At 42.3% G+C, this 16,462-nt stretch overlaps 1 protein-coding gene across 2 annotated transcripts in view; it reads left to right on the forward strand.

The window, feature by feature from the left end:
* The window catches only part of hspa12a (heat shock protein 12A), a 102,496-nt gene that overhangs the window by 74,824 nt on the left and 11,210 nt on the right, over positions 1–16,462 (forward strand). Inside the window, exons 7-10 of one of the 2 annotated variants that reach the window (XM_034682440.1) lie at positions 323–494; positions 8,716–8,802; positions 10,384–10,488; positions 10,579–10,837. In XM_034682440.1, the coding sequence (XP_034538331.1) occupies positions 323–494; positions 8,716–8,802; positions 10,384–10,488; positions 10,579–10,837 (623 nt within the window). The remainder of the gene's footprint in view (positions 1–322; positions 495–8,715; positions 8,803–10,383; positions 10,489–10,578; positions 10,838–16,462) is intronic. The other variant, XM_034682441.1, reaches the window with a different exon arrangement.

The raw sequence follows: 16,462 nt of genomic DNA on the forward strand, positions 1-16,462 counted from the left end.
CAAGGATTGAACTGTGGGGGACTCCAAGGACGTCAGGCTGGAGGGTAAAATGGACGGAGTACGCTGAGCCCTCATGTGAGGAAGGAACACATCAAGACTTTTAGGTTTTTGTTTTACGCCACGTCAACATTACCGCACCTTGTGGTGATTTCCAGAGTTTATTTAGTAACCTGTGGAATCATTAAGACGCCTGCCATCAGCTGAGGACTTGACCTGATAATCCCGACCCCTGTCAGAGTCCGTCCACTAAGACTTTGGAAACGAGATCAGTTTAAGCAGAGACTTTAATGTTTGTTGTCTGTCTGTATTCTCTCCTCTGTAGTCCGGCCTGGTGCCCCGTGAAAGTCCAGAGCAGCTGATCATCGCCTTAGAACCTGAAGCGGCATCAATCTACTGTCGCAAGCTCCGCCTCCACCAGATGGTGGACCTGGGCACCAGGACCACCCAGAACGGCTTCAGCCCCACGGAGAATGTGGGGAGCGGAATGACCCAAGGTAGGTCACATGATCTCAGGGGTTCGTTTACGATGATGATGATGATGATTATTCTGACGTCATGCCTCATTGATCATCCGTCATTCAGACTCCTCTAGGATTGAATCCACATCTAACATGCTGTCTCTCCTCCCTCTGAATATTGTCTCCTCCATAGTTTCTCCTGGTCATGGTAAACATGCTCTCTCTTTTTAATCCAAGGAATCCAGGACTGCATGAGACTGACAGAAACTATCACTTTTTATTTGTTTTTCATTGTCATGTTTACACCTTTGCCTTTGCTCCTTCTCTGAAACTCCACCCTTTAAAGAGAATACCTGATTGAAAATGGGAAGTTCAGGGATAAATTATTTCTAGTTTTTAATAAGGAGCCCAAAACTCCTCCCTGATCCCTACTGGTGACGTCAGTAGGGGGCCTGGAGGAAATGCAGGGACTTTAAAGCCTCAGGAAACTTAAATGGAATATTTAAAATTCACATAGAATATCAAAATGTAATGTATAAACAAGCATCAACAAAAACCTTGAGTGAAAATAAACATCCACAACTCTGAAAACACTCTGTTCAAAAACAGCTTATTTTACAGGTCAGAGCATTTCTCAGGACTGTGTGGGCGTGGCCTAACTCTCTGATTGACAGGTCAAGAGAGCGTTCACAACCTGCATGTTTGAGCCGTCTGACTCTGAATCTAAAGACATCAAAACTCCAGAATCTGAAAATGATTCATTTACAATGGTCTCTGAGTGCTGAGTCACAAAATCCTTCAGAATCAGGACTTCTATCATTTATTAGTTTTGTCACTCCGTAGTCTCCGGGCCATCAGGACCATGGGACACCCGGAGCAGAGGAGGCTGAAGTGTAGTATGTGCACGCAGAGGAGCTGATTGGTTGGATACTTGGTACATAATAAATATCAGTTTAAACCAGCCCCCTTAAAACCCAGTGTGAAAACATGTTGAAAAACGGAATTGAACATATTTAAAAAATGAATCGAAGTTGAGTTCTAATATTTTCACAGTTTTTAGTATTTACATATGGTCTGAAATATCATAGGTAGAACGTCTTTGTATATTTGGGTTCCCAGAGGCTTTAAGAAAATTTGGTGTCTATCTTCACACCTATGGATGCATTTCTTACCCACTAACCTTAAAAAAAAGAAACTTCAAATCTTATAGTTTGCATTTGTTTGATAAAGGAAAACCAAATACTAAAACCCTGAACACCTGCAGCTGAGAGTTAGTCAAGTATTCTTACTTACAGTTACACAGAAACTGTAAACATTGAGTCTCAAAGGTCAAATCTCTCTATTTCAGCAAAGCAAACCAATTTGAAACAATTCAGACTGAAAGTTTGTTCTGTTCTTAGCAGCATGTGAAGCAGCAACAGCAAACACCCACCTCTCCTTCTTTAACACCGCTCTATCACTTCATGTTCACCATTTTTATTTTGTCACCCACAAACTCACATCACTGCTGTGGTCTCCAAAACTCTCTCATCCCCTCTCTCTGAAGCTCTCTGTGGAAGAATAACTTTGTTCAGTGCATGGTACCCAGAGCTGGGGTAGTGCACCATCTTTAAAGCTTTAGTATTTAATACTTTGAGAGTTTAATGTCAGTAAGACTTCAGACAGAAACACAGCATGGTGTGTTCATACTTAAAGAAGAGGATTAGTCTTTCATTCATCTGCATTGATCATGAAGTATCCCCCCCTCTCCTCACATCCTGCTGTCTCCTAATAAACAGAGATGTATCTTTTAACATGTCTTCATACTGCACACACACATTTACATCTCCACATTATATTAATGTACTCATGTCATCAGACTACCAGCTTTGGCTCAGGGCTCTCACCTGTAAAAAGACATCTCCGATGGACTCAGACCTCTCTGCTCCTTTTTTTACTTCTGCTCTGCTTCGCTCTGAGTGTGTATCTGTTGTTATGTTTGCATGTCTTTTTGTGGTCCATGGTACCTTTCTCAGCAACTTAACTTCATCAGAAAAAGTACTAACTATTAATATTTAATAATTGATGTTACCTTTACATGGCCAGCTTAGTCCCTGAGAGATCAGAGATGTCTTCTCCAGCCAGCAAGACAAAGTTTCAACAACAGACAGAAAAAAATCATTGAAGTAATACACTAAAACAGTTACACACAACTCTTCAACACATTCAGGGTATCAAAGTTCTAAGACTTAAAAGCAGTCTGTAGTTTTCTGCAGCCTAAAGCAGGAAACCTGAAAGCTTTAAATCAGAGGTTCAGACTTTTGGAACAACATATCCTCCGAACAAAGGCTGTAAAATCTATTCTTTAAGATTAAAAGAGAGTCGTCTGGAAGTTTCCCACATTGACTTCATGAATGAAGATGAACTAAAGCTGGATCCAGTGAGAGTAGATGCATTAATGATCAATCACCGTACATCTTTATAATCAGGGAATCTATGAAACAGAGTTACAGATAAACTTGTCTCTGTTCACACATGTCACTGTTTTGAATATCAGTGCATGTTTTTGATTGTGCAGGATGTCAGTGAGCTCACAGAGTGTGAAGACTAAAGGCTGATTTATACTTCTGTGTCAAATCGACGCAGTAGCCTCGCCGGACATCCGAGTAGCTACGCAGAGGCATAAGCACATAGCTGACATGCACCTCCTCCAAAATGTAACTACGCGTAGAATCAACTCGGACTGCAAGCCCTGTGATTGGTCGGATCGGCGGTATTGTATTTCCCGCATTTACAGCACTTTCGGGATCCCCGCTCATCGACTGTGTATTTCAACTCCTCTCTATTCTTCATGTAATCATGTCTGTATGATAAACAGCAACATGTATCAGCTGTAGATTAACATAACACGCTCTGAATCTCTGTGGAAAAGTAAACAGAGATCGTTGCGGGGCCAGAAACAGGCGACCGGCTATCAGAGAGATCACACTGCCCTCAAGAGTTTCAGAGGAGAATTGCTGCGCGACACGGACACATCGACGCACAAGTATGTGGTGCTCATGTCCCCGTCAGCCCCTGCTGCGTAGGGGAGACACAGAAGTATAAATCAGCTCAAAGAGTCTGTGTTTAAGGTAGAGGTAGTGAAGTGAATCCGCTCTAATGCAATCCAGGAACCCATATGCGATTATTTGACGCCTCGAAGCATTTTTACTCATCTCTTTAAAGAGATATCTTTATGCGAGTGCAGCTCCATTCTTACACTTGGCTTCCAAAGTTTCTTAGTCAGGCTGCAAAAAATAGAAACAAAGTGAAAAGACGTTTTGGCTGGAAGCCCTGATCCATTCAGCTTCTTCTGGCTGCATTTGGAGTCCCAAAACGTGTCCGTTGCTCCCAGAGGATTTGTTTTCACTCAGGGATGTTGGCTAGCAGACCTTTCAGTCCTAGCTTCACACAGCTCCAGTTTAAGACTCCTTTAGAACCTCCAGCCAGATTACTTTATAAATCAGCGTACTGACTTATCACACTTGTCTAGCACCTCCAGCATGTACACACAAACACTTTCCAGTGTTGCTTGGAGCCATAACATGAAAGCAAACATTCTTTTAATGTGTCTTTAAAGCTTCAGCAGCAGGTTTGTTTTAAAGACTCCCCCTGTTTAATGAGTTTAGCTCACAGACGCGGTAATGAGCTGTTTCAGCCGAGTACTGATGAGAGAAGATTAGCCTTAAGCTCGGAGCAAAGAGGGAGAGCAGCCTGAAAACATACTATTACATTATTCATAGAAAAAACAAATGTCATTAATCTGTGGGGAACATATGATCTGTTACAGTGAGACAACTAGAGGAAGAAGAACAAGGGGGACTCAGCATTAAAGGTTATTCCCTTCTTGTGATAATAAACCCTATGCATGGACGTTCCCAACTTTTAAAGGACTGAAATAAGCTTTACATGTTTTAACGGCAAACCAGAATGTTAATGAAGATTTGTGAGATAGCGTGAAGTCCTCCAGACTTGTTAATGGGCTCAGGATTCAAATCTTCTTAAAAGGTGCATTTCAACCAAGAGTTCCGGGGTCTTTTAGCCCGAATGGATCAGGGCTTTTAGCCCCCAGAACTACTTTCCCCTGAACTAAAAGGTTCCTGTTCCCCCATTGTTGTCTGCGTTTCGACCGCGGGCTGAAGTCCCGGGTAGATTGTGCAAATCAGGACAGTGATGTATGGAGAAAAAAAAAATGCACTACACCACCAGACCAGTAGAGGGCAGTAAAACAAAGACGAATGCCATTCATCACAGATGACACCATAGAAGCAGACGGACAGGCAGGTATCATTATGAGCAACACAACAGTTAGCCTGTTAGCATGAAGAGACTCAGCTGGTCTGTTTTAGATGGTGCTATATTTCATCACAGATGGATTCACTGAATCAACACGTGAGAGGAGATAAGCGCGAGTAGCAAAGACGTTTCAACACGGCTTTAAAATCCTTTTGAACTCAAAAAGCCGTGATCGCAGAGATCGACCGGTGTTTTGGTTTAAACAGCGACCCTGTTAACTGGAGACTCTCAGCCGGATGCATCCCTCATAAACGTCTTTAGACGATCATTAAATATCTGATGAGGATATTTAGAAATCTTAATAAAAACTAAACTAGTTTGCATTCCCAGGAACTCCCTCTGTGTTTCAACAGCTGTGTAAACTCCACAAACACTGACACGTTCAGCTGAAGGTCTCCAGTTTACAGGGTCACTTTTAAAACCGTAACACTGGGAGAGACGCATTCACGGTGGGCTGAGAGAAGACTACTGTTACAAGCTGCTAAATCAAGAGAATCACAGCTTCTTCTTTTGAAAAGTACACACACATACAAAAAAGATAGAACAAATAAAAACTAATGAAAGAAAGAGAAATCAAGTGAATCACAGATGTGTGTGATGTTATTGTGGACGGCGGGAGGAATAAAAACACTGAGGTTAATCTACCAATCAGACACGTTCAGCATTGCAGGCCATGCCCCCTGAAAGCCCCGGAACCTTTGAAAAGTACTATCCCCTAAGCAGGGCTTTTTAGGGGGAGATTAACTACTAAATTTAGACCCTGGGTCCACCGGTCGAAACGCATGTAGTTCTGGGGTAAAGTTCCTGCGGTTGAAAAACACCTAAAGTTGATGTCAGGAAAACCAAAGGAGAGGTCTGCTTCAACACCACAGCTGCTGTTTCCCTTTCCCATGGTGATGTAATGTCTGAAGCAGCCTCCTCCTCATCATAGATCTCTTACTTTAAGTCTCTTTGGATGATAACTCTCTTGTCTTATTACATTTAACACTTTATAACTCCATCTTAGTCTGATTGATTTCCCTTGAAAAGCCGTTTCGTTGACATATCACCACTTTTCTAACATCAGGCTGACGTAACGTTAGCTGTCGACCTCTCTCACGCCCTCTGAGCGGCTAATGAGGGCAGAAAGAGTAATCCTTCCTTCCCCGTGTGTTTTCCTCCATGTGGGAGGAAATGTTCCTCTGACTCTTACCTCTGTCAGATCTTCCTGCTATCAGCCGGCCGACCTCAGGTCGCACAGCGTCACTGTGCTGTAGGTCAAACAGCCTGAAGAAGTAGACAGCGGTGGTTAGAAAACAGAAACAGTCTTTGAAGGTGTTTTTGGAAAATGTTCTTCTGTATGTTTCCTTCTTAGAGTCCCAAACTGGAACAAAGACCTTTATCCATTGAGCTTCCCATTTATGCAGCATGAGAGTATAACCATAACCCGCCTGATAGATGATCCCGTCATGCTGCCCTCTTCCTGTGTTTATTCTAAAGAAACATTAAAGTTAAAGTGAAGGTTTGATTAAACCCAACATGTCCTGATGGAGTCTTAATGCTCTGTTCCAGTTCAAACCCCTCACTTCACTGCATGTTCTCACTGTGAGCAACGAGCCCGATCACCTGACTGTAGAGGTTTCACGATTTCAAACGATCGTCCTGCCCTCCTGAATCAATCAGACTTTATCTATAAAACGCTTTTCATACAATAACTTTGTAACACAAAGTGCTGTACATAAAAACAACTTAAAAAAGAATAAATTAAGAAAAAAAAAATATATATATATATGTAAATAAAAAGACCCCCCATCCTAATCCCAACCCCAGCCCTGACCCCAAACCCACCCCACAATCCTAAGGTTAAGAACACAATATATGAAACAACAAGGATAACAACAATGAAAATAAGTTAAATTAAAAAATAAGAAAGAAGTTCCTGAAGTCATGACCCTGATCATTTCCGTATCAGTCGCGTGTACATCTACGTGCACGAACTAATCTGGTTTCTTTACGTACTCTAAAAAGTTAATACTCCCACCATGCTGCTGTTTTCACAGCTTATGAAAATGTGCAGCTGTTTGTGCTGACATGAACCTCAGATCTGTTGGCCTGTTGCACTGTTTGGCTACTGCCTGGATATAAAGGAGCACAGGGGATTATGTCACCTGGTAGCACGGCGTGGTTTGACATTATGTTGATCTAGTAAATGGAGACACCTTTCATTCAACGGTTTGTATTTATTGTAATGATTGTAAACACTGTAGATTAATACTGAAGACATCAAAACTATGAAAGAACATATATGGAATTATTGAATGATCAAAAAAGTGTTAAACAAAGCAGAATCTGTTTTATATTTTAGATTCTGTAAAGTAGCCCCCTTTTTCCTTCATGACAGCTTTGCACACTCTTGGTATTCTCTCAGTCTGCTTCATGAAGTGGTCTCCTGGAATGGTTTCTAATGAACATGAGCCTTGTCAAGAGTTCATTTGTAGAATGACTTGCCTTCTTAATGTGTTTGAGACCATCAGTTGTGTTGTTCAGAGGTAGGGTTAGTACACAATGGAGAGCCCTATTTGACTACTGTTGTAATCCAGATTATGGCAAAACCAGATTATTTCATACTTTTGATGTCTTCAGTGTTAATCTACAATGTTGAAAATAATTAACATAAATAAAAATTGAATGAGAAGGTGTGAACAAACTTTTGACAGGTACCAGAGAAATGAGGAACCAGTACAGGCATGAGGAGTGAAGTCTGCTGGTGTTAGACACACTCTGCAAACCAGTTTAAATTGTTCCACTAAACTTTATCCTGATAATTAATAATGAAAGAAATTAAGAAATTGACACAAAATATAGATTTAAAAATGATTCTTTATGCAGATTAAAAAGACAGTCCCTCATCTGGTTCCAGTCTGTGATGCCTCCATGGTGACAGACTCTCATCAGACTCTTATAATGGACAATTTAATTCTCAGTCAAATTAAAACATCAACCTGCGTATTTATCATAATTCATATCAAACTGAGACCAGCCTGAAATGGACGCTAACGTTTATTAACTACAGTGTCAACAGGAAGAGGAGAAACAGACTGTCAGTGAGCAATAATCTGAATAGTTTCTGCATATCTCTCATGAATTTGGAAAATGCTTCATTTAATGATGGATTATTTAGGATGCCGAGCCTTCAGGCTAATCTTTAAATGATATCAGAGTAATGTAAACTAAAGGGTCAGGGTAACTTTCATTAACATAATGTACTGTGTCTGTAGCACTCAGCCCTAACAGTAATCTCTCCACTACTGGGGTCCTTGTTGGAAACTGACATTTAAAAGGTGTTAAAAAGATTGACAGTGATTAAAAGACACAAAAGATGAGCACATCAGTATAATACAAGCATTAGGTAGTTAGAAGATGACATAGGGCTAACGTTAGCATTAGGTGTTTGGACCGTACCTTCATAATTGTGGATGTAGTTTTAAACATAAAGTTTGAAGCCTTTCTCCTTTTTAGTCTTTGATGTGTGGCTAGAGTCATGAAAAACTGGACTTACATCGTTCACTGTTATTTTTGACAATTCTTAAAGCGATGGAGTAAAAAACGCCAGAACTTCCACTTTGCAATGACCGGAAGTAACAGAGCTGGCTGAGTCAGAATACGGAAGTGGGCGTGCATATAACATATTGGAAAATCATATCAAATTAAATAATGTCTGATCTAATGGTGGACCCTGAACATGGTGACAGCCGGACCTGAGGTCTTTTATTAACTCATCAAAGGTTGAAACTCTACAAACAGCTTCAGCTCCTCTGATCAGGACCGAGAGGTAACCTTGCTCACAGTGTGGACCCCTGCTCACCTTTAGCTTGCAGCTTGCCTCACCCCCCCCCTGTTCACACAGCACAGCTTCCCGCCTTCATCACACTCACCAGAACGTTCTCTCTCTGTTAACAACCAGCTAAGGAGCATGTTCGGCGCAACCGGCAGAGCCGCACATTTATGGTGGAAAATGTCGTAGGGGAGCTTTGGTCGGAGCTGGAAGAAGGTAGAGTCTTTCTCTTCTCTTACTCATCTGTTTATGATTTCTTTCCTCTTTACCTCCAGGCTAAATGCTCTCGCTGTTTCCTTTGCTGCTAATCTGTCACTCCAGGAGCTAGCTGCAGGAGTTAGACTGTGGTAGAAGACACAGAGCATGCTGTAGGAAACTGGAACTATCTAGACAGTAGCAGAAGTGATCAATAATGTGTTTTTATTCATGTTCTTTTCATTGTATGTTGATATATTTGATTTAAGTGCATGAATATCATTTTGATTGTGCCAAAAAAGTTCATTTAATATTCAGAGACCATGTTTCTACTTAACCTGCAAGGTCTAACATTTAGTTTAATTCTCTACTAAAGGTCAAAGGTCAGTTATAGAGTTAGAAGGTTTATTATTGGTGGTAAATATTTATTGATTTAAACACATAAAGCACCAAAACCCAAGAATTAGTTGATTTGTTCTTCAGTTCTTGTAAGAATCTGGATCATGTCTGAAGCATATAAGGAGATTTATTGACATGCTTTCTATCAAATACTGAGCAGAGTTTCCCCTCATATATAAAACACTCTGTTCAGACATGTCAAATATGAAATACACATTACATTAAATATCCAGATATATGAACACCAGATCTGTGAATATCCTCACTCTTCGTCATTGAAGCTTAAAAACACTGAGCTGAAATGTGACGTTGGTGGCATCAGTCACACTGGTGAAACTCCATATTCTGACAGTACCAAAGTGGTCCCACTGTGGAGATCAGGTGTGCTCACGGTAGGACACTTCACAGATCTGGACAGATTTCGTTATATATGTGTCTTACTTTAATATATCCGGGCTGAAACATCTCCAGATTCTGAGGTGTGCTGCTCGGTTCAGGTCCACAGATCTGTTTGTGGATCTGTTTGAGTCAGCGCTGTGTTTTCAGTCTTTTGGGATGATTACATTTGACCCTTGTAGTCCCATTTAGCAATCCTAAGACAACAAGTTCAGTATATCAAAGTTCCTGTTGTCTCTTTTGATATAGAAACATAAAAAACAGTTCCACAATTACAAACATGCAGCTGTTCACATCAGAGGATCTTTTTTTCTCCACTGTGAACTAAACACAGAGTTACAGTGAAGCTATAGTAAGAAGCTGAGCGTAGTTTACCTCGTCTCTGTGCCACAGCTCTGCTCACTCTGAACCTGAAACAGGAGTGAACTCTCAAAGAATGTTAACATACAGATGTGTTATCCTTTGAGTGTATCTTAGAGAGCTGTACACTCACACTTATGGTTTATTAAGTGGTAGTGTTAGAAAATCAACAATCAAAATGTGACTGTGTCCACTGTGTTTATCGTGATGTTACACTGTCGGCTGCTGTCCACCATTATGTCTTTGCCAAAGCCAAAGTCCAGCCCTCTACCTCATCGTGTTTCTCCTCTCTCATCCCGTCACCTGTGAGCTGCAGGGATGTAGGTCAGCTGTTCCCTCTGTGCTCCTGTTCAAGCAGCTCTCTCAAAGAGTCCCGTCCTCCTCTCTTGATGATGTTTCTATAAAGAGCAGAGGCTGCGTGTCTGATTCATCTTTAACTCTGTGCAGGTGACCGTTACGTGGTGGTGGACTGTGGGGGAGGAACAGTGGACCTGACAGTCCATCAGATCCGTCTCCCAGAGGGACATCTAAAGGAGCTCTACAAGGCCTCAGGTAGGACCACATGGCACTCCTCCTCTCTTCTGAGTGCAGCTCAGGTTACATCATATTTTAACTCACATGCCTCCTCCCCTCGTTCTGCAGGTGGTCCCTACGGCTCCATTGGGATTGATTATGAGTTTGAGAAGCTGCTGTGTAAGATCTTTGGCCAGGACTTCATCGACCAGTTTAAGATTAAGAGGCCAGCAGCCTGGGTGGACCTGATGATCGCGTTCGAATCCCGGAAGAGGGCAGCCGCCCCTGACAGAACCAACCCGCTCAACATAAACCTGCCCTTCTCCTTCATCGACTACTACAAGAAGTTCAGGGGTCACAGTGTGGAGCACGCCCTGCGCAAGAGCAAGTGAGTACACGCAGGAAAGCAGCGACCAAACACAGACGCTGCATAATGTACGAGGTTTCAGAGCTTTAGCACCACAAGACCGGAGAAGACCCTGCTCTCAAAGCGCAGATTGTTCACTCTTCTGATCTCACGCCGATGAATGCCATAGTCTCTCTTGCGGTGGAAGCTCATGTCTGGGATTTTTAATGTGCATATGTAAACACCTCTGCAGTGCCCATTCAAGGGCGTGAACCTACAGGGCTGTGTGCACGCACAGAAACCACACACGACTGAAAAAAAAGATGCAGAGAGGCATGAGATGTCTTAAAACAACTGCTCAAGTGTGAGACAAACTTCAGTAGCTCTGAAATAAAGGTAGTGCTTTAGGAAGGGAACCACATGAAGGGTGATTTACAGAGTTAGGTTTAGCAGCATCATTAGTGGATATGAGGGGTGATAAAAGTTCAGAGAGCACTGTCATCAGATAAAGACTGAAACAGACGGTGACATAAAACAGTTTGAGCTCAAATCTGAGGCATGCAAAAGTACAAGATACAGGAAGGAGACACTGAGCATGTTTCATATTTTGAAACAACATTTATTTTGTTAGCTGCTGATGTAGAACAACATGTGACATACATGTCATCTGAAGGAACATCTCTAAAGGCAGGGTGTCATTGTTGTAAATGAGGCGTGAGTGATTTTCAACCATAGACTGTATAAATAATGGACGTAGTATCCGTGACGTCACCCATCAATGGTCGGGGCAGCCATATTGGAAATGTTGAACTCAACATAACTGCTGTCGAGCGATTGTGATGTAAAGAGGCGGGCTTTGAGCCTCCTCCCTTCAGTGTTCCCAATCAAGTCAGCTGTGCCTCTCATAATAGAAAACTCGTAATCTTAATATCTTTGAAACTGCCACATTATGAACCCCCCCCCCCCCCCCCCCCCCCCCGTACAGTGTGTGCCGATCAATAAGTGAGCTATCCAGACTACACTCGTTTTTTGAACCAGACTGTAAACATGTTTATTTCTGCTGTAAAGATCGTCTTTTTGAATGGGTGTGTGTGGGGTTTCTGGTACTTCAGGAGCCAACCTCAACTGGACACTTGAGGAACTGCAGTTTTTAGCACTTCCGCTTTGGCTTCAAATCTCGCGGCTGGAGGTTGCCTCTTTTTTCAACATATAGTTAGAAACAAACAGATAAGTTTGAATTAAGAATGTAACATTTGCAGAGTGAGGTCAATGGGGTCAGATTTTTAAAAAGGGTCTGATTATAGTGTTGGAAACAGACAGGGACATAAACTCAGAGAAATGTACACCTGCATCAGGACTGAAGTGTGGTACAGTGACATGTCTGATGTGAGGGAAGACTTAACTGGAATGTGATTTGGGAAAATGCCGGAAGTTCGCGTAGCTCCCGTACCTACGCAGAGGCCTACGCACGTAGCTGACGTGCACCTCCTCCAAAATGTAACTACACGTAGAATCAATTCGGACTGCAAGCCCTGTGATTGGTCCGCTCAGCGGCATTGTATTTCCCTCATTTACAGCAATTCAGGGATCCTCGCTCATCGGCCGTGTATTTCATCTCCTCCTCTCTATTCTTCATGTAATCATGTCTATATGATAAACAGCAACATGTATCAGCTGTAGATTAACAGAACACGCTCTGAATCTCTGTGGAAAAGGAAACAGAGATCGTAGCACAGCGCCAGAAGCAGGCTACCGGCTATCAGAGAGACCACACTGCCCTCAAGCTTTTCAGAAGAGAATTGCTGCACGACACGGACACATCAACGCACAAGTACTGTATGTGGTGCTCATGTCCGCGTCAGACCCTGCTGCGTAGGGGAGACGCAGAAGTATAAATCAGCCTTAAGACACCAATGGGTTTGGGGATTGATGTCTGACCCGTGTTGTTCCCTTTGCCCTCTGGGAAACTTTGGCTCCTCTATATGTGTTGTTTGGGATTGTTCAGTTTGGCTTTTGGTTCGTGGTTTGGTCTCACTCACACCTGCACACCAGATTTATTGCAAAACGCCTAACTTGCAAAGTAGTAGCCCCAACATGCTGATTGAACTGTCAACAAAAACACTGCTCTCTAAACATGGATGAAGCTTCAGAGCTCTGCACGCAGGAGGTTTTAAAAGTGGATACAGCTTTTTTACAGAGAGACACAAAGCGCTGATCCAAACCAGATCAAAGTAAGCTGAGCTGTTAGCTGGCGGCTAATGATAGCTTGTAAATAAACACAAACACCTATGGCTTCTATTTTAGCCTCTACACATATTATCATCTCATAGTTTAGCCTTTAAAGGTGACATATCATGCTTTTTTCATCAATATATATTAGTCTAAGAGGTCCCCAAAACATGTCTTTAAAGTTTATGCTCAAAAAAACACTTTGAAATCAGATTTTGGTCTGCCTGAAAAACCCTCTTCTTCAGTCCTGCTCAGAACACTCTGTTTTCCCTCTGACCACGCCCCCTCAGGAAGTGGAGCCCTCGGCGCCTGTAGCAGGACCTTTCTGAAGGATTGGTCACAGATTTAGTGTTTCTTGTTGTTTTATTTATCAGTATGTCGACGTGTGTCTTGGTACACAGCTACAGCTACAGCTATGAACATGTAGCTATGTGGCTATGCTAACTAGCGCTAGCACTTATCCATGATAAATAAAAATCATCCACTAGATCTTCAAATCTGCAGACGTGGGGAGTAAAACCGACCTCTACCAGAAAGGCAGCAGGACCTTTTCTGAAGGATTGGTCACAGATTTAGTGTTTCTTGTTGTTTTATTTGTCAGTATGTCGACGTGTGTCTTGGTACACAGCTACAGCTACGACATGTAGCTATGTAGCTATGCTAACTAGCGCTAGCACTTATCCATGATAAATAAAAATCATCCACTAGATCTTCAAATCTGCAGACGTGGGGAGTAAAACCGACCTTTGTGTTTATTAAGACAGCCTACAACTAGCATGCCTCCCTCCTAAGCTCCTTGTTAGCACACATGTGTGCAGGTAATGAAAAACGGAGGAGGGATTCAGTATTATTTTATACAGTCTATGGGCTGAACAAGCTCCGAGCTCTGACTCCGTGACAGACCGGATATTGTTGTTACGTAACAAAAACACTGAAGTCTGAAACGGCTGGTTTCACACACATTTACAGAAAGGTGGAGAAATCAGAACAGGGGCAGAATGGATTTTTTTCATTCTCGGGGGGTTTGTAGACATGCCAGGGACACATATTTCAGGTAGAGAACCATTAAAAAGTCAATTTTGCATGATATGTCACCTTTAAATAATCTTAAACTTTCCTCCGTTTGCAGCTTAAAACGCTTTTAATACTATAAACTGAATTTATAAAGAAAACATATAACCACATGGGAAGGATGACGTTGGTTTGAGGCTCTGAATGTTGGTTCAGATTATTTCAGTAACAGAGGATGGAGCTGACAGAAAGTTTGTACGCATGTTTGAGACTGAAATGTGTCCTGATAGAAGGACGCAGCACAGACAGAGGAGACATTAATGAAGAGCACTGCACAGACTGACTCTTTGGACCGTCATGGAGTCTGGATGTTAATGGTCTCATGTCTGTGTGGGTTTTCATGACCCCACAGTGAGGGACATTAAAAGATGTTCATAAAGCTGAGGGCTGAAATTGAAGCCCTCAGTGCCCCCCAGACGCTCCTTCGACGCCTGAATGGAAGCACTCAGTCTGACTCGTGTTGAAAGGATCGACACACACACACACACACTGACACATTACACACACACTGTACATGACGCACACACACAGGATCACAGCAGATGGACTCTATGGATCCTTGTAGGATTTATTGCCGGACATTCAGACGACAGGAGGCACGATAAGATGTGACGTAAGCCTCGAGGGACGGAGCTGACGGTCAGAGCGGAGCTGCACACAGAGTCCGGGTCACATGGTCTCTGTAATGGCACATCTGAAAATCAATACAGACCAATGTACCGGTTTATGAAGGGGAAGGGAAGGGCAGGCTTCATGGACCGTTAAAATAAAAGTCAAATATCAATCAGAGCTGCTCTTATCAATGATTTTAAACAAAGGATCTCAGTGTTTTATTATATGATAATAAACTTTATTTAAAAAGCACTTTTCTGAACAAAGCTACAAAATGCAGAAAAATAAAAAGCAGATGAAAACAGTGACATTAGGACAATCCAGTAGGGCTGCATCCACTGATCTGAGAGTCAATGTCTGTGTCTGAACTCAGTCTCAGAAAGAGTTAGACTTTCAGTCTGTCTTCTCTTCTTTGTGGTTTTAGTTTTTGTGATTTTTAAACTGTATCATTTGTTGGAGCTGGACCTCGTCTGAGAAGAGAGGCCGTGCAGAAAAGAGATATGAAAGCAAGCTAACAACTGATCAATGAGCTGACAATCTCTGTGCCAACACTTTCTATCACTTCTCCTACCCTCCTCCTACTGCAAGATGTTTAACAACTTAACAGATCCACAATCAGAGAAGTCCTGCTACATGAGCAAAGACGCAGAGAGAGTAAGGAGAGCCAAACAAAAGGCCTTTTTCAACCGGAGGAACTTTACCCCTGAACTACGTGCGTTTTGACCAGTGGACTCAGGGTCTACATTTAGTTCAGGGGGAGATAATCTCCCCCCTTAAAAGCCCCTGCTAGGGGGGTAGTACTTTTCAAAGGTCCCGGGACTACAATGCTGAACGTGTCTGATTGGTAGATTAACCTGCAGTGTTTTTATTCCGCCCTCCGTCCACAATAACATCACACACATCTGTGATTCACTTGATTTCTCTTTCTTTCATTAGTTTTTATTTGTTCTATCTTTTTTGTATGTGTGTGTACTTTTCAAAAGAAGAAGCTGTGATTCTCTTGATTTAGCAGCTTGTAACAGTAGTCTTCTCTCAGCCCACCGTGAATGCGTCTCTCCCGGTGTTCCGGTTTTAAAAGTGACCCTGTAAACTGGAGACCTTCAGCTGAACGTGTCAGTGTTTGTGGAGTTTACACAGCTGTTGAAACACAGAGGGAGTTCCTGGGAATGCAAACTAGTTTAGTTTTTATTAAGATTTCAAAATATCCTCATCAGATATTTAATGATGGTCTAAAGACGTTTATGAGGGATGCATCCGGCTGAAAGTCTCCAGTTAACAGGGTCGCTGTTTAAACCAAAACACAGTCCGATCTCTGCCACGACTTTTTGAGTTCAAAAGGATTTTAAAGCCGTGTTGAAACGTCTTTGCTACTCGTGCTTATCTCCTCTCACGTGTTGATTCAGTGAATCCATCTGTGATGAAATATAGCACCATCTAAAACAGACCAGCTGAGTCTCTTCATGCTAACAGGCTAACTGTTGTGTTGCTCATAATGATACCTGCCTGTCCGTCTGCTTCTATGGTGTCATCTGTGATGAATGGCATTAGTCTTTGTTTTACTGCCCTCTACTGGTCTGGTGGTGTAGTGCGTTTACTTTTTTTTCTCCATACGTCACTGGCCTGATTTACACAATCTACCCGGGACTTCAGCCTGTAGTCGAAACGCAGACAACAATGGGGGCACAGGAACCTTTTAGTTCAGGGTAAAGTAGTTCTAGGGGCTAAAAGACCCAGAACTCTTGGTCAAGATGCACC

This window comes from Notolabrus celidotus, chromosome 4 (genome assembly GCF_009762535.1).
Source record: "Notolabrus celidotus isolate fNotCel1 chromosome 4, fNotCel1.pri, whole genome shotgun sequence".
NCBI classification, from domain to species: domain Eukaryota; kingdom Metazoa; phylum Chordata; class Actinopteri; order Labriformes; family Labridae; genus Notolabrus; species Notolabrus celidotus.